This window comes from Liolophura sinensis, chromosome 1, assembly GCF_032854445.1.
Source record: "Liolophura sinensis isolate JHLJ2023 chromosome 1, CUHK_Ljap_v2, whole genome shotgun sequence".
Lineage (NCBI taxonomy): Eukaryota > Metazoa > Mollusca > Polyplacophora > Chitonida > Chitonidae > Liolophura > Liolophura sinensis.
In genome coordinates this window covers 13,788,628-13,815,229 of record NC_088295.1, presented here as the reverse complement: position 1 = coordinate 13,815,229, position 26,602 = coordinate 13,788,628, and the positions used below count along the sequence as shown (strand labels likewise).

The following is a 26,602-nucleotide window of genomic DNA, read 5'->3' as shown; positions in this document are numbered from 1 at the left end:
CATGTCCACAGTGCATACATAGGGCATGTCCACAGTGCATACAGAAGACATGTCCACAGTGCATACTGAAGGCAGATGTCCACAACACATACAGAAGACATGTCCACATGATAGAAATGTCCAACGTACATAAAGAAGACAAATGTCCACAACACATAAAGAAGACATGTCCACAGTGCATACAGAAGACAGCTGTCCACAGCACTTACAGAAGCCATCCACAACACATACAGAAGACATGTCCACAATACATATAGGAGACACGTCCACTGCACATACAGGAGACAAATGTCCACTGCACATACAGGAGGCATGTCCACTGCACAAATAAGAGACATATGTCCACAGCATATGCTACAGAATATCTTAACTGAACAATATATAATCAAGAACATGTAACTACTTCACGCATACTATGCCTAGTAAGCTATACCAGTATATTCAATGTAGCAATCTACAGTAAATTTAGTTTGCTGTCAAACAGATGTCCAGCTATGACATCATATACGGTTTCTTTAACACTGACTAAAACTCTAATAGTTTATCCACATGATTAACACAATCACAAAAATATAAAAAAATGTGTATGTATATATATATATATATATATATATATATATTAAACATATATAAGTTTTTGTGGATGTACCAGTGAATTGTAATTCAGTTGTCTACATGTTACATGTATGTAACAACCAAACCATACACCTTATACACAATGCATACATGTATGTGACAGCCAAATCATACACCTCATACACAATGCATACATGTGTGTAACAGCAAAACCATACGCCACACAATGCATACATGTATGTAACAGCCAAACCATACACCTCATACACAATGCATACATGTGTGTAACAGCCAAATCATACACCTCATACACAATGCATACAGGTGTGTAACAGCCAAACCATACACCTCATACACAATGCATACATGTGGGTAACAGCCAAACCATACGCCTCATACACAGTGCATACATGTATGTAACAGCCAAATCATACGCCTCATACACAATGCATACATGTATGTAACAGCCAAATCATACACCTCATACACAATGCATACATGTGGGTAACAGCCAAACCATATGCCTCATACACAATGCATACATGTATGGAACAGCCAAATCATACGCCTCATACACAATGCATACATGTATGTAACAGCCAAATCATACGCCTCATACACAATGCATACATGTATGGAACAGCCAAATCATACACCTCATACACAATGCATACATGTGTGTAACAGCCAAACCATATGCCTCATACACAATGCATACATGTATGTAACAGCCAAATCATATGCCTCATACACAATGCATACATGTATGTAACAGCCAAATCATACACCTCATACATGATGCATACATGTATCAGGTAGTACAAAGTCGGCCCAACATGAATCAATCATCTCCAAGATCAACCAAACAGAATAAGCACGTAACATGTGATCCTGTTGAAATATATGCACCCATACAACTATTATTTGAACCAAAAAATGACACGTTTCCATAAAATAATTTATTCCATTTTAATCTGTCACACAAAATGTGTAAAACATTTATGTACAGACGGTAAAAAGATCTCTGTGAGGACAGTAATATGTCCATTCTCAGACCAGCTGTCAGTGTGCCATATGGAGGTAGCTCCATTATAACGTAAGGCAAATTTAAATGTCAATGGCATTGTAAAAAGACAATTGGGTTAAAAATTAGCTACATGTATCAGAATATACATAAAAGATATGCATATATAAATGTGATTATAAACAATCAACTCATTTCTGGACAACAAAATATTCACTATCTAGGACATCAGTTGTAAATGCTAATTATAAACTCATTAATTTGAGACAAATGGTGAGAGCATCATTCAGCTAATTAATGTACAACTTTAAAAAAAAAAATTGTGATGATGCTATCAGAGACAAAACAAAACTGTGTTCCATTATATACCTGTGGTCCCTTGTTAGAGACAAAACTGGTTTCACTATCAGTACCCTACATGCACATGCACCAAGAAGCATGACTGAATACATACATGTATATGCAAAATTTGTCAGCCTAATATTAAATAAATTTCGTAAACAAATTTTAAAACATTTTGTAAACAAACTTTAAAACATTTTGTAAACAAACTTTAAAACATTTTGTAAGCTATTTTAAGATGTTTTGTAAAACTTTCCTGTTTATACTATGGCAAAGATATTTGCTATTAAGCACTTAAAAATTTCCTGTACCAAGAAACAATACTTCACGCAGTAGTACAAGAATGTGGTGGTTTTGATCAGAATGGTGCCACTGTGCTGGCTGCTTCTGCCAGGTCTACAGTAGGGAAGAGGCCTTGCCCTAGGTGTAAATAATGGACTTGGCAATAGGCTGGAACTGTGGCGTACATCATGGTCATCTGGAAACAGGCGTCGGCAAAGAAGCTGCGCAGGTCCATGCCTACAGTGTACTCCAGGAACCTACGTAGTGGAAGAATGTGACTGACAGGAGCATCCCAGGTGGTGAGGAAATCTTCCACAATGTGATGTATGCGGTCAGGGCGGGGCAAGATCTCAAACTTACTCTTGGTCTGCATGTCTAGCTCTACAAGCGCAAACACAGTCAGTTAATCAGTTAATAAACCACTAATATTAGCCTTATCCTTTAACAACTAAAGAGAAATATACATTGCTGGCAAGAACATTTCTACATTTATCTATGTGTAACTGCTTTGGGTAGACACAATTTGGGGCTCCCTCTTCACCACTTTTTCTACAGAGCAGCCATTTTTGCTAGGCCTAATTTGAGACTGAGACTACCCACCCCACTTTCACGCCTCCCTTCTCAACTTTGAAAATGTACACTTCAGCCTATGTTTCTTTTAGGCACACTATACATATAAATGGACAAATATTTAGGTACAATATAGTGGGTCCATCATCTCTTACCAGTATATACAAAAGGACTGGAGAACAATGATAACTCAGCTAATGCCCAGGGTAAACGAAGTGCAGAAGTGAAATATGTAACTTTAATATTACACAGGGTTAAGAAGAACATATCTGGAGAGTCCTGGACTGGCTTGTAAGTTTATTACAACAGGATTTACACACCTGAATAAAGATGAAGCACATAGCTTTGTAATATGCAACCATACCAGAAAATTACAACTGCATTATTACCTGTTGGTAGTTGAGAATAGTAGTAAAACACTGGGTGAAGGAAGTTGGACTGGAATGCATACGCTGGTTCCCCAGTGGCTCGGTTTAAACGGAAGATGTCCTTTCCTGGGCCTGAAAAGTTGGCCCCGTATTCAAGCACCAAGACAATCATAGGGCTGGTAGGTTTGCCAGTTATGTTGGAAAACTCGTGAAGCATATTGATGGGAAATTCCTCTATGTGTTCAAATGTTCGGCCATTGCTGGAACACAATTACATGAGACCTTGACAAAAGTCAATTCCATTAGACACATCCTAGAAAGTTGTCAGATAATCAACAGCAAAATCACTTATCAAGAGGCTTACAGTTAAATCACTGCAAATATTCATCATGATTTTTATTAACAAACACAACATTTATAAAAGGAAATCTAGTGTAGACATTTCCCATGAATTATTTACATAATTCTGCAGGCAAACTACATGCACATAGATTAGTATTTACTTATTTCATTGTTGTTCCATTATGCTATATGCAATATTCATGCATTCAAGAAACATGCGGCTTCTTCGTCTATGATAACTGTACATCATACAAAGAAATAACACTTCTAAATAGTCTTTAAATATATGGATTCCAAACATACTCTGTTAGTAGAAATATATCTCCCAAAATTCCAAACATTTGATATGGCCCTGATGCCTCGTTGATTCTCTTCAGGACACAAGAGAGAAGTTCAGTGATAGGAAGCTGGACAGAGGGCCACTGTACTCCGTGATACTTCCACTCCATGTATCGGTGAGTAGCACGCACTGAAAACATATCGGGTATCAGCTTAAACAGGATGCATGGTATCAGCTTAATCAGGATACATGGTATCAGCTTAAACAGGATACATGGTATCAGCCTCATCAGGATGCATGGTATCAGCTTAAACTGGATACATGGTATCAGCTTAAACTGGATACATGGTATCAGCTTAATCAGGATGCATGGTATCAGCTTAATCAGAATACATGGTATCAGCTTAAACTGGATACATGGTATCAGCTTAATCAGGATGCATGGTATCAGCTTAATCAGAATACATGGTATCAGCTTAAACTGGATACATGGTATCAGCTTCATCAGGATGCATGGTATCAACTTAATCACGATACATGGTATCAGCTTAAACTGGATACATGGTATCAGCTTAATCAGGATGCATGGTATCAGCTTAAACTGGATACATGGTATAAGCTTAATTAGAATACATGGTATCAGCTTAAACAGAATACATGGTATCAGCTTAATCAGGATACATGGTATCAGCTTAAACTGGATACATGGTATCAGCTTAATCAGGATACATGGTATCAGCTTAAACGGGATACATGGTATCAGCTTAAACTGGATACATGGTATCAGCTTAAACAGAATACATGGTTTCAGCTTAAACTGAATGCATGGTATCAGCTTAAATTGGATACATGGTATCAGCTTAACCAGGATGCATGGGATCAGCTTAAACTGGATATATGGGATCAGCTTAAACTGGATACATGGTATCAGCTTAAACTGGATACATGGTATCAGCTTAACCAGGATACATGGTGTCAGCTTAAACTGGATACATGGGATTGGCTTAAACAGCATACATGGTATCAGCTTAAACAGAATACATGTTATCAGCTTAAACTGGATGCATGGTATCAGCTTAATCAGGATACATGGTATCAGCTTAAACTGGATACATGGTATCAGCTTAATCAGGATGCATGGTATCAGCTTAACCAGGATGCATGGGATCAGCTTAAACAGGATACATGGTATCAGCTTAAACAGAATACATGTTATCAGCTTAAACTGGATGCATGGTATCCGCTTAATCAGGATACATGGTATCAGCTTAAACTGGATACATGGTATCAGCTTAATCAGGATACATGGTATCAGCTTAACCAGGATGCATGGGATCAGCTTAAACTGGATATATGGGATCAGCTTAAAATGGATACATGGTATAAGCTTAATCAGGATACATGGTACCAGCTTAAACTGGATACATGGGGTCAGCTTAAACAGGATACATGGTACAAGCTTAAACAGGATACATGGTATCAGCTTAAACAGAATACATGTTATCAGCTTAAACTGGATGCATGGTATCAGCTTAATCAGGATACATGGTATCAGCTTAAACTGGATGCATGGAATCAGCTTAAACAGGATACATGGTATCAGCTTAAACTGGATACATGGTATCAGCTTAATCAGGATACATGGTATCAGCTTAAACTGGATACATGGTATCACCTTAATCAGGATACATGGTATCAGCTTAAACTGGATACATGGTATCACCTTAATGAGGATACATGGTATCAGCTTAAACAGGATACATGGTATCAGCTTAATCAGGATACATGCTATCAGCTTAAACTGGATACATGGTATAAGCTTACATGGGATACATGGAACCAGCTTAAACAGGATAGATGGAAGCACCTTAAACAGGATACAAGTTGTTGGCATAAAGAGGATGATACAGTGTAGCTGCTATGTTTCATACTTTTGTTTCAGGAACATCACACTGTGATGCAATATTCATTTAGTGTGCTCGTGCAGGTTTGGCTCACTGTAAAGTTTTTCAAAACATTACCATTAAGGGTGACCTGGTAACAGGCTCTATCAAAAGCGCCATGATTAGAAGTTACATAATACCAGAATCAATATCTGAATCATCCTAACCCTGCATACAGGTTATGATACACCTACACCTTATGATATATACTCTGCAGCTAAAACTCACTAGAAATGATGTAAGCAATAAATTTGCTCTGTTCAAATATGTCACAAACTTTATATTTACTCTGGCCAAAATGTCAGAAAATCAGACCATAGATATCAGTTTATAACAAGTATACTTACCTGTGTATCTAAAACCATGAATAAAACCCCCAGCTGATTTTCGGAAGTCAAGGGAATGAGTGTTTGTTCCAGCAAAGAACAGATTGGGGATTGTGGAGGATTCATAGTTGTATTTTATCATAGGATACTTCTTCTTTCTGCCAACTCCCATTCGCAGAGCGCTGGAGCTAAATGGAAGAGATTCTCCAATTAAATAATGAAATCCACATTTGCCTGTATATTTAGCAATGCTCACATTTATTCGATCACAAATGCAACTGACCCAATAATATATAAAAACATGTATGTATCAGTTTCATTAACACAAGATTACTGAAAAAACAAATGTTTTGACAAGCAAACCATATACACTATCTTCCATGCATTCCCCAAAATGCTTACTTCTTGAAAATACTGGAGTCAAAATTAAATCCCAAGCATCGAATGATGCGGTCATATGGCTCACGCATGGCAAAGTTATCAATGGCGGATTCCTCATCGTCCGTGGTAACCAGATAGAGTTTGCCATTTCTCTTTATCACCTGAACCTCCTCAATGGGGGCCTCTAGCACTGCATCCAGGGACTTTAGCTGATAGGTGTCCAGAACTGCATTGTTAACCGCTCTAAAAGAAAAACACAAGACTGGGGACCTCATGAAACTCATTTCCACCTGTATCAGGATTTGCCAAAGCTGCAAACTCATTTCTTCTTTCCTTTATTACATCACAATTATCGCTGTATGTGTGATCATAAAATATATATATATCTTCAGCAACGTCACAGAAGAAAATGATGTGTTCTACTGTTATTTGGACTGTCTGTGTAGCTTGTCCTCGATTCTCCCATTCAGAAAGTATACTTCAACTACAGAGGATAGTTAATTATATACATACACATATCTCACAATAGTATTATAATCACTGAACAATCAAAAGTGCACACATTACAGCAAAACTTCTTCCCCCCTCCCCTCATACATCAGCACACAAGTAGGAGATAAAGCAAAAGTAGCTACATGTAGTCAGTGATTTTCATGTGTTATTAACTAAACAAACACTTTGCAACTTCTCTACATACATCCATAACACAATATTAAAATATAACCATAAACAGGCTTTTGACACAAGTTCAGAATGATATTTAACACTGAGGAGACTTGCATGATGTCACCTGACTAAAATGAAATGCTGTTCATAAAATAAAATCATTAAGGGTATTGCATAGATTCAACCTTGTTTTCTTCTGTACACCTGTAGCTGATGCTGTAGGCAACTGACATAAGCTTTATACAGAGTCGTAATTTCTTACCTCAGATCGCCCACATAGTGGGTAGCCCAGGATAGCCTTACTCGGGAGCGGGCTACCATGTGCACCAAGTTTGTGTGACCATATATGGAGTCAGCGGTTTCGAATGCTGCATTGCCTCTACCTGAAATTTTAATTTTGGCTCGTTACATATGCACACAAGAGGAATCACTTTGTATTTCCGTCAAATTCAAGATTCCACTTGCATTCTGGGAAATATACTCTACGTACATTAAGCGTCTTCGTACGTTTTTCAGTTTACGTCATCATAACAATGACAGCTGGAAAGTCTCCAGTTTTAGGTACGCATGTCAATCCTACTTTTGCTGTGTGATGTCTGAGACTACATGTAAATAGTGTGTTCCAAATTTGGGTTTCACACTGTCTGATACAGTTTAACAATGCTATTTTGTTCATGATAGAAGGCAAATGGGTTGTGTTGCTTTCTTCAAAATCTTAAAGACTTGACAGCATCGAAAGATAAACACTCAACAAGAAAATAAATAATTGAAAGATATTTTACATACTGGTCATTCTGTTGTGGTTTAATGATTTATGATTCGGTACATTTCCTGTGTTCATGTATGAAAACGAGGCATCAAACAGCAAGCAGTAATGGGATGTATATCACAGCTGTTAATAACAGCACGACCTCAGACACCTTACAAGCTGTTTTCCATTCTGCTCTTTACTTTTCAATTTTGAAATGAAAAGGTTCCATTACTTCCTAATTTTGTGATACAACAGAAATAAAATGAATCTGGCAATGTTCAAGGCACATTGGAGTAGTCCACTAATTAAGAATCCCAGGCTGCAAGTGACCCCTCATTTTCAAACAGTGGACAACTTTCGTCTGCTGTGCATTATTTAGGTGATTTGAACAAGGCAAGCAAAGTTTTGTTTCTAAAATTCTGGTATCACTGAGGTGGATTGTGTTAGTCACCTAAAATGAGCACCGTTTGTCCCTCATAATCCTCTGGATTGGTGGAAATATCCTCATAACCCTCCGTCAGCTCTATGCCTTTAAACATCGGTAAGTTGGGCTTCCAGATGCCAGTGGCCACAGTCAAAATCCTGACAAAATGGGAGGCACCAAGGATAAAATATGTACAATTAATAACCAATATATCAAAAGATTATTGTCAACAAATTATTTTTTTTTCATATTTTATAGGATATATACAAGTTCTTGTTTGAAGGCTAAAAAAAAAACAATTATGTTCTGAAAGAGTTATTGTTACAACAGATGTAAATAGATCTTTCTGCAACGGTCGTTCCCTGAGGAAATGCACCAGACAAAATGACGCATATAACAGATATATTGTACGCTGCATGCTTGTATTTACCCTGGGTTTACAATATGGTATACTGAAATTGATTAGCTCAAGCTGGATTTATCCCTCACTGAAGTTTCTTTGTTGAGAATGAATGACACTGCACAACTGCCATACAGAAAGCCTTAAAACATAACAGCCAGTTTTTGATTGGCTGATTAAGTCTGCAATATTCGACCAATAAAAAGTAGACATTTGGCAGCCAAGCTACACTAATCGGTCTGTCTATTGGTCATTCAGGCAGGTTTAAATATAGTAACAATAACAGTGAAGAGAAGAAATCTGCATAAAAATCACAAGTAAAAAAAAAATTTTTTTCTGCATCTTCAAAAAAAAAAGAATGTTTTTTTCTCTTTAATTGTAACTATTTATTAAATTGTTCTTTTTGTGTTGAAATTTTTTTCCTTGGCATGCCCCTTCCAGTTCCGTACCTGTGGCCAACCTAGGATTTGAACCTAAAACCTTCATACTTATTTATGGCCTGCTTAGAGACAGCCCAAATACATTTGTCACTTTCTTTGTCATAAGTACATGCACATAAAGAGCAAACTGTTCAGCTAATACCTTACATACAACATCTAAAGCCACCATAATCTACCAGTCATTTAAGATAAGACGAGCTTGGCATTAACATATCACTGAGTACACAATAAGAAATTGCAGGATTATGTTCATAACCTGTTCTCTGTCTTGATGTCAATAACATTAAAACATCAATGTAATTAAAACATTTTGAATATGACTTAGTCCAAACAAGCAGTAGGAGGTAAGTAATAATGTGTACAAGTTGAAAACATCCAACATCAGCCTCACCTGCAGGAGTACTGTTGTCCCCTCTGGTCAGCCATGGTGAAGTTACCGCCTTCCTCAGCAGGTGGCTCAATGTTGGATATTTCTGTGTTAAACTGAACTTTAAGGCCTAGCTTGCGCTGGTAATCATTCAGGTACTTCACATACAGGTCTGCATGTGGCCACATGCTTTTGGTGTAGTGCCTCAGTAGCAGGCTCTCATCATCACTGATCAGCGAGTTCCAGTCATGGCGCAAATTAAATTCTTTGTTGGTTTTTCCTGTATTACGCTTATTGATACTGATAAGGGTGCGATGCCTTGGGTAAGTTACATAAAAATTTCCTGAAATTAAAATTCATCTCATCATAAATCGCAGTTTGTGAAAACTTAGGGACAAACTTTCTGACCATATATTACTTCTCACAAGTAGTTTCCAATTAAAGCACAAAAGATAATAAAACTTGGCCTCATGTATATGTAAAAATGATGCCCACAAAAATATTATTGTCTGGACAGGCCATATTAAAAAAAATTTGTTACAAGTTCAGTTCACTGAAAGGTCCAGTGGTACCTTTCTTTACCTGAAGTGTTGGACTTCTCGAATATGATATAGTCACGATTAGCCCTCTCTAAAAAGTATGCCAACTGTAATCCGCCTGGCCCTGCCCCAATGATGCAGTACTTGTGGTATTCTCCTCCAGGGTGGGGCTCAGCTTGTACCCTGGAGAGGAGGGAGGTTATCCCCAGCACTAGAACTTGAGCAATTGCAGGCAACATGGTGAAGTGAAGAACTCAGCCCCAAACAGCCTCTTTTATGTGACAGGACAAACAACTCTGAAACAACAAAGGCAAGCCAATCAATAATTTCATCAGTTATACATTATAGAAGTGAAATATGAAACTAAAAGCACTGGGTGTGCTGATAGATGTTTTGTGCATTATCCCACATGTTGTCATGAACTACCCAGACTGTCCCGTGCGCAAGTCATGTGCATGTACATGTGTATAGCAGCTGAGGTATGGTAAACGGAAGCACTGACAATGACATATGGTTGTGTTAATTCAACTTCATGACGTATTGCTTTTTTGTTTTTTAACCAGTACAAAATTTTGACAATTTAGCTATATCTATTGCATAAATTGTGCGTTTCTTGGAGTGACTTAGTGACTTAGAAAGCACTTTGAGCATGTGACCATGTCTTGATCTTGTTTGTGTATTATGTATTGTACAATATATTTATGCCAACTTCCCACAGATCAATATGATATAACCCAATATAAACCGAAGTCCGAATATGGTATACATGGTGTAAAGAGGGACATATTTTGGTGTGAATTATGTTGTCATCATCAGGTAATATACATGTACAAGAGGTTTTACATGGTAATATACAGGCTTAGTATTGTACATTGTTAGCCTATCAACTTTTATTAGTGGCCATAGTAAATTCTCTTCTGTCAAAGCTCTTTGTATATTACCTTATAGCAGCATAATTCACACCAAAATACAGACACTACACCAACTCGTACATGTACGTCTACCATATTCAGTTACGTTTATAACTGTCAATCAATTTATCACTGGCAATATGCCATACAATGTGGGCCTGTCAAACGTCTGGCAGTATGACCTAGACGCCATTATAATGACATCAAACATTCGTTTCCCAGCTCATCACTATAACGTCATAATAAAGACAGAACGATGTTACAGCACAAACTAATATTCTATAACCCTCGACCTTTTTCGTATAAAGTATAGAGAAGACGATCAAACTACAAATCTTGTGTTTTACTTCCTTTGGTGCATGTGCAGTCTGATGAAGCAAACTGAACGGATGAGTCTATCATAAAAACTGATGTTGCTTTTGCTGATAAAACTGAATGGATAGAGGTTACAACAGAACAACATCTCACGACACTGTTAATTTTATTCCATTCCCTGTAAAATGTATTGTGATGTCATGACATCACAGAAATGTACGTCTTTACCGTATGAGTGTTATTTAGAATACCTTCGCAGGGATCTTCCAACACTACGTTGTATAACAGTGTTTAAATATATTTTCATATTTAATTATTAGATTGCCCGCATTAAACATTTTGGGGAGCTCCACCTTTGTTGGAGTTGCCTGGGAAATCTACTTTGTGAAGCTTTTCACTGGAAATTGAAACATAAGGACATGTACTATCTTCAACTGTCAATAAAGACTGCTAACAAAGGAAATTAAGCTACTCCATGTACATTACAAAGTTCATATGTACAAAGCGCCATGCTACTTACATGTATGTCCCTCAAATTTTCTCTATTTCGTACAATTTTACACATCAAACTTACCTGATCATGAGTACAAAAGACTTGAAAGAATGGACAATCTAAGGCCAAACAGGAACTCTTAAATTAATCACTAACTTCAAAGGAGAACAAAGTATGTTAAGTATGTTTTGGCTTGGTGTGAAAATACACTCGACCCCTGAGAACACTGTCACCCAAAGCCATAGACAAATTCAAACTGACCAACTTCATGAACTTTCTATGCCCTCAATTCCTTGTGCCCGCCTCACGTAGACCTGTACAAGACCTCCCTGTATGTCAATATCTGGAGCTGGGTACTAACCCCTGAATAGCTCCACCTATGTCCTACCACACCAGAGGAACTGGAGGCAGATGCTGAGGATCTGCCACACCCACACACTAGAAATCAAAACATAATCAACTTTTGGTTTGAATGCAAGCACCTGCAACAGGTGTCATGTGTATATAATATGTATCACTGTCTGATCATAGTGCTTTACGATATCACAGCCAGAAACAAATTTACACACCATAAAAAGTTAACACCGTCACACATACACACAATTTCTAACATGCATAGGATCTAAGTCTTTTTTCAAGCTGTCTTAGCAATTAAAGAAAGAAAAATCACCTGTAGTGCCTGACAAAAGAGAGATATATTAATATTACTGCATCACATTTCAGAACTTACAGTTCTTATGTATATTAAATTTTCTGCACACTGTTATTTAATGACCTTTACGAGCACATGTATGTCTTCCATGTTTTTCTCCATATGTCAGATATGAAGGCTTTTAATACAGCACTTGACTTTGCCTGGCTGTCTGACTGCATGTCAGTATAGTTTATGATACTCAAAAGTCACTTGTTGAGTGAGACTTTGAATGCATGTCCTGTCTGATCATAACTACATGTGCATACATAAACATTTCATCACTTTCAGGTTTTGGGATTGATTGAAATCTGGAGAAAATTAATAAGTTCAGCAAATATGACTGTGTACATATATCATTCCTGTCAAAACCATATGATGTAAATGGAGAAATAAAACACCATGAGTTTACGTCTTATTAAATTGAACAAGACTGTGGACACTACTACGTAGAGCAAATTATACATACACAGCGCTCTCAACTGTCAGTATACGTCCTATATGTACTCTGGGACCATTATAACAGATGTAGGCCTAACATACAAGTCTGTGCGGCAAATACAGCAGCAATTAGAGCAGATCATCCTGCGTTTTAATGGACAATACACATAATTATCAGCAATCATGCATTCAGTCAACAAGTTAGAACTACATGTACATACATGTAGGGATAATTTAAGCTAGTCCTGAAAATGACAGCCAAATTCACAGAATCAATCAATACAAACATAACAGGTTAAAAAAACAAAACAATGACCATATGTGACAGACATGTCCTACACCGTATCGTAATAGTTACTTACAACAGCTCTGCAGATCAACTCAAATAAATACTAGTCACTGTAAGCTGTCCATGGTGTCAACCGTGTGTCCAGAAACCAAGGATATACCTGTGTATCATCAAACTCAAGAAACAACTCACTTGTAGGACTGAGAAAAACCTCTAAAACGTAGACACTGCATCAGGGTATGAGTCTCAACTGACACGTCTCAAACATCCTGTACGCACGCCTGTGAGTTAATTCACCCCTACCAAACCCGCCTATTTATAATACACACTTCCTTGTATGTGATCTGCTCTATTGACCCACTCTGTTTTTTATTGTTTCCCCCAAAGGCAAGCTCAGCACTACTGCCACCCTCTGCTAAGGACAAGTACATGAACTTTGTATACTCACTAAAGTTTTGCATTTGCGTGAATATGTTCACAAATGTTTCCTTATAAAACAGAGGAAAAGAAATTTTTCAGTTTAATTAGCTTCCTACTTATGGTCTACAGGAAATATGGTCCCAGCTACATGTATCAGAAATGTTCACCTATCATTTTTACCTTCTGCATTCATTGTGAAATATTACATTTATTGTTCATTGTTTGGCAATATCACTGATTTAGTGTACTTGAACAAGCAAAGTTTTTAGATACAGGCTTTCACATACTTGTATAGCATGACCTATATCATGTTACATAGCGTGACAACATCTTGCTGTGTGACACAGGCAAGGTAAAGTTGACTTAACTTGAGGTGATTATGATTATGCAGAAACACTGATATCGCCAGTCCATTGGGACTCATCATGTGTTGAAGATGCCTTCAGTAAACAGCCTCTGTAATAGGCAATGAACCTGTTACAAAGCTTTGAAACCTTCAAGGATTAGTGTCCAGATTTATTATTTATTCATAATTAGCTACCCCTGTATATATTGTTAAACTGAGTGTAAAAATAAATATTGTATAAAGGCACATTAATGTGAGTAACATGGCACTTAAAATCACCATTGATGGGGCTGGTTTTATGCATTTTTTCTGTCAACATTGGCCATCTCCAGTGAGTTAGGTCATAACAGTCCAACCTTTATGAGCTGAGACAGCTACGCCAATTAGTTCAGTGTTAAAAAGCTATAAGAGTGACAATTAACAAGCATGTCCCATTTCTCCACAAAATGGTTTGCTGTTCTGCATACTCTGGTAAAAACAGCTGGTCAAAGAACCCTTGAGTTAGTTTTTGCAAGTTTCCAAACAATTTGACCGCCTGGAAGGCACGGATTTATAGCATAAGACAGAACCAAAAACAGCCTTATTTGCTCTTGCCTTTTTATAGCTGAAAGCTACTTGAGGAATATAGATGAATTTCCACAATGGCACCTGCACACAACAGTTATAAAGTACTATTAACTGAACTGAAAACTGATAGATAAAATACTAATGCCAACGTCCACATCCAACATGTATTTCTATTGTACGAGACTCTATGGGTCCCTATATGAATAGGCTATTTGGAATGCTGAAAATAACATGTCAGTAGTTGTCATCACATAAAGGTATGTATTTAGAATCCTTCAGGGAATAGAATGATATTTATTGTGAAGTGGACAGTGGGAAAGAATAGTGAATAAAATATTCAATCTTAAGATAAACACACGAAATGTACAGTGTAACACAGGATAAAGGTATAGCTTACCAGTGAAAATGCCCAGGCAAAGATCAAATTCAGCGTCCAAAAACTAGGAATCTGAATTAAGTTTGGCCAAAGAAATCGTTCTGATACACAACTGCCCAGGTTATTTAGGCCAGCAAAGGCCTGGGTTGGCCATCTATGGCGTCACCCACTGAGCAATACCAGACGGTCGGCTGAAGATTGGCTATTGTTTTTGGTGGATTCAAAGTCATTAATAAGTTTCTCAGAAGCCCTCTCGGTAATACACTGTTTAAACAGGTTATAATCTTCATAATTAGAGCCAGTGGCTAAATCTGGACACTAATCCTTTAACTGGATCATGAACCAGTCGATACATCAGTTATATATTCGCGGAGACACTAACAGTAAACACTAACAGGCACATATACTAGAATCTCTAAGATTACCGACAGAGTTTTCTTTTTCTTAAAATTTCTTTAAAAAATTCAGCTTCTTTATATCAGGCTTAACACTCTCTAAGTGCCTTTATACTTGTTACCATGCAATTATATCTTAAGGAAATTAATATGTGTCAAATTAAATGACTTAGCAATATTCCCACTAGATGTCTGGTGTTGATTCTAACTCCACCAGGCAATAAAATGTCTTCAGTATGATTTTACATAAAATTTTTCATGAAGGTACTTATTGATATGCTTCAAGTCTGCTGAATTGAATCAACTCCTTGAAACTTATGTGTTGACTATAATCAGAAAATTCGAGTAAACTAGGACCATAGCTTAAAAAAATTTTCAGTCAAGTTAAATTTGCATTGAGTGAGTGAGTGAGCGCTTGGGGTTTGACGTCGTACTTAACAATTTTTCAGTCATACGACAACAAAGGAATCCTTCAAGTGTATGTAATGTGCCTCCTTGTTGCAGGACGGATTCCACCACTCTTTTACCTTGTGCTGCTTCACTGAGACACGTTACCAAAGGCAAGAAAGCCGTCCTGCCCGAGTCATTATACTGATACTGGTCAACCAGTCGTTGCACTATCCCTTTAATGCTGAAATTACAACTTCCTGGGGTGATTGGACCCAGGATTTGCTCCCGTAGCGGACGCTTTACCAACTGTGCTATCAGGTCCCGGTACATTTGCAGCGAAAGGTTATTAAATATACATGTACTTAGATGTATGTCAGGTTGTTGCACACATCATTGTCTTTTCTCACTGTATTATTAAATTAACAAGCTTCAGGTGATATCCTTAAGAGTTTATCAAGAGTAGCTCAAATTACTGCATTTCAGCAAATATCAGACTTGAACCTGAACTATTAATAGAGATAAAATTATTCTAAAGTTTGAACAAATTGTAACGTGGCCTTCTTTATAGATTTTGAAACTTTATTATGCATTTTGAACAGTAACAGTAACAGAAAGGAAAATATGTGGGCTATTCTAAAATACTGTAATTCAACCTTTTTGCATGTATGCAAGGTGTTTATTCAAGCATATTTTGAAGGCATTACTCTATGTAGACTCATAAAGTTACACTTTTTCTGAAGCCAATATAGTTTTGTCTCCAAAATTAACCTCAAAAAGTTGCATAAATTGCATTGAAAGTTCCTCTTTCATATACAAAAAAAAGTTGAGGAATTAGGGTAACAGCAAAAATTTGTCTTCATTCGCAGTGATCAATTTTTTTCCCAAAAATCTCTTTTAGACCTAAAGCCTCTTTAATTAGTAATTACATTTAATACATTTAAAGTTCTACCTTAGGAAAAAGAAAAAAAAGACATGTAAGTCCTTGTCAAACAACTGGAGTTAACGCAGCTTAAACTGTGTGCCTCAAGGGCCTATCGTAAGTCCTGAGTAAATATTACACATGATCTTTCAACAAGTACTGGGATACCACTGCTTCAGAAAAAAAAACTGGATGAGAAAGGAAATGACCTAATCAAAATACTCAATTTGTTCAGTTTTACTCAAATTACTCTTGTGATTAAGTATTCATTTTCCTTAAAGTACCAGTACAGTGTATAGCACGCAGGCCTAAATACAGTAGCACCAAATCAAGCTTGTAACTAACACAGAATATAAGCTTGAATCCTAAACATGGTCACGCATCAGAAACATTATTTATGTGTGGTGTCATAGTTGTACCAGTAGGCTAATATTCAGGCTTCATTTAATTCTCTACATGTACATGTACACCATTCACCGAAAGAACGTAGACACTTTTAACAGATACCTGTAGCCTAGCTTTCTAGGAATACCAGTGAAGCCTGATGCATATACAGTAAATGTGAAGAGCCTGTTACACATCCTGGATGCGTGAGCTTGCATAAGGCCAATGCTGCATGTTTGACTTCTTGTTTCCCTGTCACCATAAATATTTTCTAAAAACTGCTGCCGGCGGCAAAACAATTCTATCATTATTCCAGATATCTTTTCTGACAGTCTCACCTTTTGTGACAATTTCTAGCACAAAATAAAATAATCATTAATTGGTTCTGGTGCAGAGGGAGGGGGTGATGAATGATGTGTTGGCTGTGATGCAGTAACAAGGTATAAGGCAGGCTACTGGTTATTTCCTTATGATCTAATGGTAGATGACTGGCTAGTCCCAAACACCATTGATTTAATTCTCTACAAGATACATTGTCCCTACATTTTTGTCAAAAAAATGTTTACTTGTAACCTATTAATAAAACAAAAGTTTGTTCTGCATATGTATACAGAAGACATGCCCAACTGTTTTGTAAATATGTATTTATTGTCAATAAATCGGCTATATGCCGTAAAACTCCAGTCAAATAGATAAATAAATTGACCAGACATTACAGTTCGGGAAATTTGTACCAGCAACAAAGGAAATCTAGTATAATTTTACAGTATGATCAGTCTTAAACCTATCCAACATTAACCCATGGAATCAAATATACAACAAAAAAATTTATCCGCGTTAACTCCAGATAAACCATCAAAAATAATAAGTGTATCTTTACTGGATAACCATATTGAATGTCTGTGGTGGAGCGGCCAGAATCTGAGCCATGCTTATATCTAGTCGTTACGTAATTTGTCTGACGACATCATAAGTACGCTCTTTGTAATACTTACCTGATTATGTGAACATCTCATTTGAGTGATTCTTAACCATATGTTGATTTAACACCTTAACTATCGGTTCATCGGGAGATTTGATGTTTTTAGTAAGCATGAATACAGCTGATAATAAACCCGGAACTGCACTGCTTACTGTTGCGCATGCGTTTACTACGTAAACAAGACCGCCCATGTGGGGCGAGGGCTGTCAGTCCGATCTCCTGCCAGAGATAATCTTTCTCATTCGTAAATGCTGCAAACACCGTGCATTTTCATACGACGTTTTCGCCTCTCTGACCAATGGTATGAAACAGGTGGCAGACGTTCTTCTGATCAACTAATCATACCGCGCTGTTGCTGCAGAAATGAGACACGGGCACATCTACCCGTCTTCTTGTCAGCAAATATGATACTTGCTATAGGCATTGTGATCACCCTTGCTTTACTGTACACATAAAAGTCTTAAGAAACTTCTCTATGGACAGCCAATGGCATCACGGCCCGCGTACTTTCCCCCAGGGCATTTTCAGCCAATCATTGATCGTAAATGATTGACCCACATATAAGTGTTTATTTCCTTGATTTGAAGCAAGTACATGCACGTTCGGATCGGACTTATTCCTTGACTCATTGTACAACAGCAATAAGCGGTTCTATGAACGGCGATCGATGTGCTTTTATTGAAACGAACGGGCAGCGGAAAGTCAGCTTGCTATCAGGAAATACTAGGTATAGCGAAAGAGGCCGAACAGTTGATTAATGTAGCGTATGTTGTTGTTGTTTCGCCACTAATTTCTATCGTGCCTCACAATGACTGTCAAGCCGATAACCCTTAACACGTCGATGTGCAGGGTGTTATTTGTGGCTCAAACATTTCTACATCTGGTGTGAAATAAATTTATTCATCGCCCACTTCTCACGAAAGTCACATCCCACGTTGTGTTGAACTCGTCAGTGATATTAACCGAGATAGAATTTAATTGGACCATGAGTCATGCATATTTATGAAGGAAAGTTCAGGGCTTTGAAGAGTAAATGTGGCCTAGTAAATCAAGGTAGATGATTTACTTGATTAAATAAAGATGATGTCTTCCCAGTCTCTGTAAAACAGTTGCAGATGTCCGTATGCTTTGGTACAGCGTTGAACTCCAAAGATATATGACAATAACTTTCTGTATCTCTTCACAACTAATTCTCATTGTCCTCTTGGCCATCTCTCTGTCCTGTGTTCTGGACCTCGTTCAATATCACCACTTTTCCTTTCCCAAAGCCATAACAGTATATACTGTTTATGTGAATTATAGTAAACTGTATATAGCTTTGCTTGATTTTTCACAAACTAATCAAGCTTCTGTACTACAATTTGTAGAGCAGGGCGATTAGTTGATGAAAAAAATCCATGGTGCATGTTGATGTAACAATGATACTGTACAGTCTCAGGGCCAGTAGCGACTAGCATTCAACACTTTTTCATCTGCACAAAGCCAGTACGTAAGAAAATTTTTAGCAGGAATACCTGCAAAGCATGTAACATTGACTTACTAACAGGTCACATTTTTCACCAATTGCGGCCAAAATTTTTTTTCAAACTGTGTTATTCATCAGTCATGCACCCAAATGTTTTCTCAAGACTTTCTACAGTTATCGTGTTCAGATATCCAGACGCATTTCGTAAAAGATGTTGACAAAGGATTTTGTTTTCCCAGGTCTTCTTTTAGATTATTGCTATTTAAACCAATATTGAAGCAATTATATATTGGCGAACAGCTGTGTGCTAGTAATAACTAATGATCAAATCAGAGACTTTCAAGTTTCCCAGCTAAGCATCAATCTACTTTTCTGGTCTGTACAGGTATAAAATTATGTACCAGTGAAATTAGTGCCTGCTCTTAAACTGTAGTTCATACTAACATTTATTTTCTTGGAAATGGAGTACAGTAGCAGATTATGTAATTAAATGTCACATTTCTAAATGTATCATCAAGTTTTAAATGTGAAGTTTCAAACTTGTTTCACTTGGCAGCAGATCTACCCACAACAGTCTTTGGATTACAACGCCCCAGCAAAGCTTTGCTACTGTTGTGCTTATCTGCACTCAATACCACAAATTCCTTAAGAGTTAACATTAAATAGCTCATGGAAGAATGATTTCCACCCGTGAACATCACAGAAATAGCTGAAGTTTATTTTACCAGCTAGAGTTGTCTTTCTTGACCACTTGTTACCAGGCAGTTTCCCAATGAATTGGCATATGGTGCGAGTAGTTCAATAGGGTTGATAGAAGTTTCGAGCACGCTTCAGTGTGTAAAAGTACATGGCCATGCATGCCTATAATACAACACTGAAGACTTGGGTGACAACATGCTCATCTTGTGATATGATACATATGCATGTATTATCTATAAATATATATAAATAAATCAAGACAACTGTGAATCAATTTTACATATATTTATATAGTTCTGTCTATGATTATGATTCAATTGACATGTATGTACAAGGAGATCATGTTTTCACCATGAAAAGAAAGGACAAGAAAGTACAGTATATTCATACTTACATCTTTACATACTAAGTATACTCATATAAAAATTCACTCCCTAGTCTGTAGTAATGAAAACCGCAGACAGAAAACACAACACTAACTCAGCACTATCCACTCTCACTTTAAGGTTAACGATTAATCTGAACACTTAACAAATACAATGAAGTTTTATTCATCTTTCATCACACTCAGTATCTGAAGACTTGTATCTCAATTTGTGACTTACATTCTGCACCATTGGAGCATGGTCAGCTGTTAAGTTCTACAGCACATTCACTAGTCTGTAAGAATGGTATTACTTCTTTAGCATCACTGCATGGTTTAATTCTTTCATATTTTTCACACCAAAGTCCCCAGGAGCTCTGCAATTTAGACCTGCTTGTCCCCTGAGAAACTACTGGCCCACAGTCCTGATTGAGATCCACAATTAGTCAGACATACATTTTCAGCATAGGGCTTTCGCACCTGGACAACCTAGACTTGCTTGTTCATCATAATCTGCTATCAGATTCCTGTTGTTCAGAGATTGAGTTCCACAGTCCCCTGTAATTTGTCAGAATATATCTTAAGAGCCGGGTTAGCTTCTTCTTGCAGGAATTGGGTGACCTTAAACAAACAAATGGGGAAATGATCAAAACTGTGGTTGATAACCAGTACACATGAAATTTTCTACTATTAATTTCAGTACCATTACTCATACGATGATTGCCACTATATGAGAGAAGTAAAACAGACAAAGTACCACACTTCCCCCAAGTACAAGGTAAACATTACTGCGTAAATGCCACAGTTAGCGAACCTTAAAAACACAATCCACAATGGAGGGCCAGTGGATAAAGCAGTGCACCTTTAAGCTCCTGGCTTGCCACTGAAAATGTGAAATATCCTTACCTGGTCTGGGCATCTGCCAATAAAGGAGGATGGGTGAAGAAGACTGTCAAGCTCAGCATGGATTGGAGTGAAGTACTGGTTCTTCTTGATTCTGTCCACAAGGTCATTGTCTCGTCCATGCTGTTTGACCTCTAGCGCTGCCTCCTGTGACAAGACGCGAATCTGCTCATGACATTCCTACAATGAAAATATATACACACTAAACAAACATACAATAAAACACTGGTCATGTAAGTAACAATACATGCTTACAGCATACATATCAGCGACCAAAGTAATGAACCAGTTTATTGGTACAACAGCTTGTAACAAAATTCTGTCAACAAGGGGATCCCACAACAGTTTCCTGTATCTGCTTTTTGACAGATATTTCATAACAAGGCAGGGATCCATATTAACACACAACCTTGTGAGAGTGACATCAAACATGAAAACAGGAGTTTTGTCCCCTTGATGTATGGTTCAGTACTGACCTGTCTGTTGCCCCCTGCCTTAACCATGGCCATGATCACGTTCTCAGTGGCCATAAAGGGTAGCTCCTGCAGAACACGGCGCTCGATCACCTAAAAATGTCAATATGCGTCCATCACTTAGTACAATAAGTCTACATTTTTAAGACGGCTTTTAAAAGTAATTTATTTATTTATTTGATGGGTGTTTTACGCTGTTCGAGAATATTTCACTTATGTCACAGCACCCGGCATCATGGTGGGAGGAAAACCCTCAACCGTTTGCAGGTTGCTGACAGGCCTGCCCACATAGGACTGGAGAAGAAGCTGGCGTGAGCTGGACACACAGCAACCATAGTGGTGAAAGGTCATAACATTGTGGCACATTGGATTTTCTCAATGTGTATGCTTTTACATACTTTGAACATCACCAAAGTAACTTAGATTTGACAGCTAAGATACCAATGATCTTGGCTGTAGTAGACACATGAATGCAGAAGTTCTTGAATTTTATAATTTATTGTCATTAATACGGAGATCTACATGTACGCAAAACCAGAGCTCAATACATGCTATGTTTTTAATGATAATGATACTACCCCTAGCATTTACATTAACACTGCTTTCCCTGTTATAGGATACCAACATTGCAGTTCAGGTATGACAATAGCTATGTCTGTACTTCGTGCATGCAAGCAAATAAGGTAGATTTTTTAAACTTCATATGGGATTCATTGTCGTCTTTTGTTGTAAAGAGCACTGACTAGTTATATTTTTATATATCTATCTGATTGCTGTTTAATGCCGTGCTCAAAAATTTTCTCCTATACAATGGCGGCCAACATTATCATGGGAGGAAATTTACAGCGCCTGGGGAAACCCACCACCATCCGCAGGTTGCTGCAGACCTTCCCAGATACGACCAGAGAGGAAGCCAGCATGAGTTGGACTTGAGCTCACAGCGACCCCACTGGTGAGAGGCTCCTGGGTCATTACGCCGCGCTGGTGTGCCAACCCCCTCTTCCACAGAGGCCTGGACTATTTATGTACACGTGCCATAAATACTCGTCATCGGATTCAACTTCTGGCTTGCATCATCGTTTTTTTACCCAGATGTATCACTTGCTGTTTTCACATGCCTTCATGTGTCAAGGTGTCGGGGGCAGATAGAAAATAACTACCTTCTGTAAATTGCTTTCCATAAAGATATTCACCGTAAACTTTCTTTAGTAGAAACAAATATAAGTTTGATAATAGCATATAAGGTTGAAAATACCGCCCAAAACTCTGATTGAAAGCTGACCTACATTGTGTCAGACGATCATGCTTACCTTATGGTAGATGACTAGCCCCTCTGTAATGTTCTGCAGGGTGCTGAGCACGATGTCTGCTGTCAGGAAGGCCTCTGCTAGGCACACCCTTCTGTAACACAGAAAATTCATCACACCCATAGGACAACCGATTTTTTAGAACAAAATACCAACAACACACTGAAACTCACGACTAGACATGGCTGTTTCACGTCAGAAAAATTTGTTGCATTTCATTCGAGGCTGCAAAGTGTCATATTTCCTTCTGTGACCACTATTCTGGTCTCCTTCACTGTTCTGTATGATCACTGCTACTCACTGTTATGCTATTATCGCCTCATATTACCATACAATGTTTCCTGATCTGATACCTGTTACGTAGGTGATCCAATGTTACCTGTACACTTTACATGCTGTTCCGTCTTACCTGTTATCACTGGTTACCTGATACCTGTATAGTAATCACCTAGCCCTTACTTCGTGGATCCTTGTATACCCCTTCAGGGCTATACATGTTTCTCAAAAAGAAAACTCCAAAGGTTCACATCCCAAGCTTTAAGGTAACATTATGACGTGCATAAAATGCTTTCCGAGATTTTGTAAGTCTGTGAATGAAAGGAATTCGTACAGAAACTTTTTTATTGGTAAACCATAATGTTTTTTTCATTTTACTTATTAGTTTTCATACAGCTTGATTAGTTTGGGTGCCCTATAGTTTAGGTGCCAAAATGTTTTTCAGACCTAAATAGATATGGCCCTGCCCTTACTGTGCTATCTAGTGTAGCCTGTTACCATTGATCATGTTTTACCTGTTGTAATAGTGATCTGGTATTGTCCAGTTCAGACATGATATCAACTGTTAACAGTAAATATGTGAATTTACTAGTGGTGGCAGTGACATAAAACACACAGGCAGCAACGCATGCACTGTTATCATTAGCACTGTAATCCAGTATTCACACTATCGTCTGTTCTTACATATTATTACGTGTGCTCAGAGGTGTGTCTGCACTGTCACTAAGTGTCACCTGTCTGCACTGTCACTAAGTGTCACCTGTCTGCACTGTTATTAAGTGTCACCTGTTTGCACTCTCATCTAGTGTCACCTGTTTGCACTGTCATTAAATGTTACCTGTTTAGTACTCTCATTACCTGTTACCTGTTTGCACCGTCACTGTTACCTGTGTAACCCAGGTTCTGGTTTGCAAGACTGGTAGTTTGGAATACAGAGCCACCAGATGCGATCAGAGCATAAAGTCAATCAGGCAGTGCGTCTCTCGTCTGTTACCATATGTATCTCCACACACCGGAGAGCAGTATACTGGTCATCAAATCCAACCGGGTTACACCTGTTTGCACTGCCATCTAATGTCACCAGTTTGAGCGGTCATCTGGTGTCACCAGTTTGCACTGTTATCTAATGTCACAACCTGTTTGCACTGTCATCTAAGGTCACAACTTGTTTACACCGTCACCTTATGTCACCTGTTTGCACTGCCATTAACTGTTACTGTTTGCACTGTCATTTAATGTCACCTGTTTGCACTGTCATCTAATGTTACCTGTTTGCATTGCCATCTAATCTCACCTGGTTGCACTGCCACCTAATGTCACCTGTTTGCACTGCCCTTAACTGTTGCCTGTTCACACTGTCATTAACTGTCACCTGTTTGCACTCTCATTAACTGTTACCTGTTGGCAAGGTCATCTAATGTCACAATCTGTTTGCACTGTTATCTAATGCGACCTGTTTGCACTGTCATCTAATGTTACCTGTCTGTACTGCCATCTAATGTCAACTGTTTGCACTGTCATCTAATGCTACCTGTTTGCATTGCCATCTAATCTCACCTGTTTGCACTGCACTTAACTGTTACCTGTTTGCACTGCCCTTAACTGTTACCTGTTTGCATTCTCATTAACTGTTACCTGTTTGCACTGTCATCTAATGTTACCTGTCTTCACTGCCATCTAATGTCACCTTCTTGCACTGTTACCTAGTGTTACCTGTTTGCGCTGTCATCTAGCGTTCTCTCCATCCACTGAGTGGAAGCTGTCATAAGAGGGTCCTGGATCAAACACATCAGATGACGACTCAGGGCACAGCACCGCTCACTCCTCATGGGGTTACGCTTGTAAGGCATTGCACTGGACCCTGCACAGTATTCCTTTATTTATTAATTTATTTGATTAGAGTTTTACGCTACACTCAAGAACATTTTACTTATATGATGGCAATCTCCATTATGGTAGAAGGAAATCAGTCAGAGCCCAGACTCTGCAGAGCAAACATTACTGCTTTCTACTCAATGACTTATCAAACTACAGAGGTTTTTGATTAAAAAAATTTACATTGATATGTGTATGAAAGCTTTGAGAATACTGTTTTACTTGTTTATTTTTATAGCACAGTAATTTCTTATGGCTGACAGAGGTTGGTCTGTGATCAAAAAGAATGGGAGAAACAACAGCATTTCCTTCAGCAGCAAAATGAGATTCTGTTGACAAGAATCCACTGAAGAACTTGTCAGAGATGCATTCAAATTGGTGGCTTTGCTGCCAATTAGAGTATTCTGCTTCTGTCTTCTACAAATCCAACAAAAAATTTTAAACAGGAACTCACCAACTTGATCCTTCTCAAATGGTTCTTCAATTTCCTTGAAGTTTGCTAATAGCCTGATGTCGGTACACATCTGCAATCAAAGTAAATATCTAACATACATTTGATCACTATATCTGATACTGTCCTATCACTAAACCTGCATGTCACTTTATAAACATGTCAAAAGCATGGTTACCTCCCCTTGGCTGTAGGACCAAACTCATATAACAGCTCTCTAATGACAAGGCTTGTGTTGTCAAGATGAGGTTGCAGATGTAGATAGCAATGAGACACCAAGTAAAAGGTGCCTTCTGACTAAACACTCCAATATGACAGTCATGCTCTTCTGTGGTATTTTATTCACACATTATATCCCAAATGTCTTCATGCTGTTATTATAAGAGTGAGATAGATGTGTTTTGCTGAACAGTTTGTCAGACAAAAAAGTGCCAAATCCACATTAAACTCATCCTTGCACTTTCTTCTCTATTGGTAGCAGAGGCCTCAAGACACATCAAGTCCCCATTCTAATGTAATTCTTCCCACCCAATTCCCACCATAATACAACAAAATGGTATTCTTTAATGTGTTTTTTCTCATATACCATGATAACAAAAATTCTCACTTCTACTAATGTAAGTCTTAATAAAGTAAGATAATAGTATTGTGATCTAAGTACCCTGGTTATCCAACACTGAAGTGAACATGTCATCTCTAGCTGCTGCTTCATCCACACATGTGCACACCATTGTTTACACACCATTGTTTACACACCATTGTTTACAAGCGAATTCAGCCACTTGCATGGGTGAAGAACATGTGATGTGCCTGGTAGTTTGCTCATTTTGACTTCTTTGTTACTCCCAT

At 38.0% G+C, this 26,602-nt stretch overlaps 2 protein-coding genes across 3 annotated transcripts in view; both read right to left on the bottom strand.

Moving 5' to 3' along the window:
• Positions 1–636: 636 nt before the first annotated feature.
• LOC135469481 (FAD-dependent oxidoreductase domain-containing protein 2-like) lies at positions 637–18,428 on the bottom strand. Its single transcript, XM_064748053.1, has 10 exons — positions 17,954–18,428; positions 10,065–10,317; positions 9,507–9,825; positions 8,303–8,433; positions 7,363–7,483; positions 6,456–6,677; positions 6,075–6,241; positions 3,808–3,973; positions 3,184–3,422; positions 637–2,605 (listed from the first exon to the last, which is right to left on the bottom strand). Exons 2-10 carry the CDS (start codon positions 10,258–10,260, stop codon positions 2,301–2,303), a joined length of 1,866 nt encoding a protein of 621 aa, XP_064604123.1. The 5' UTR covers positions 10,261–10,317; positions 17,954–18,428; the 3' UTR covers positions 637–2,300.
• Positions 18,429–19,800: 1,372 nt separating this feature from the next.
• The window catches only part of LOC135476526 (adenylosuccinate lyase-like), a 46,066-nt gene continuing 39,264 nt past the window's right edge, over positions 19,801–26,602 (bottom strand). For both annotated transcript variants that reach the window (XM_064756576.1, XM_064756584.1), the window contains 6 exons: positions 25,757–25,826; positions 25,141–25,288; positions 23,155–23,245; positions 21,848–21,937; positions 21,375–21,551; positions 19,801–21,089 (listed from right to left, as the gene is read on the bottom strand). In XM_064756576.1, coding sequence (XP_064612646.1) covers positions 21,003–21,089; positions 21,375–21,551; positions 21,848–21,937; positions 23,155–23,245; positions 25,141–25,288; positions 25,757–25,826 — 663 coding nt within the window. In that variant the 3' untranslated portion in view covers positions 19,801–21,002. The remainder of the gene's footprint in view (positions 21,090–21,374; positions 21,552–21,847; positions 21,938–23,154; positions 23,246–25,140; positions 25,289–25,756; positions 25,827–26,602) is intronic.

Excerpts from the sequence above, each read along its gene's own strand:
- LOC135469481 (XM_064748053.1), bottom strand. The coding sequence starts at position 10,260 with ATGTTGCCTGCAATTGCTCAAGTTCTAGTGCTGGGGATAACCTCCCTC. Across the intron at positions 3,974-6,074 it reads TCATGGTTTTAGATACACAG|TGCGTGCTACTCACCGATAC; the intron begins GTAAGTATACTT and ends ATATGTTTTCAG. Across the intron at positions 2,606-3,183 it reads CTATTCTCAACTACCAACAG|AGCTAGACATGCAGACCAAG; the intron begins GTAATAATGCAG and ends TTGCGCTTGTAG.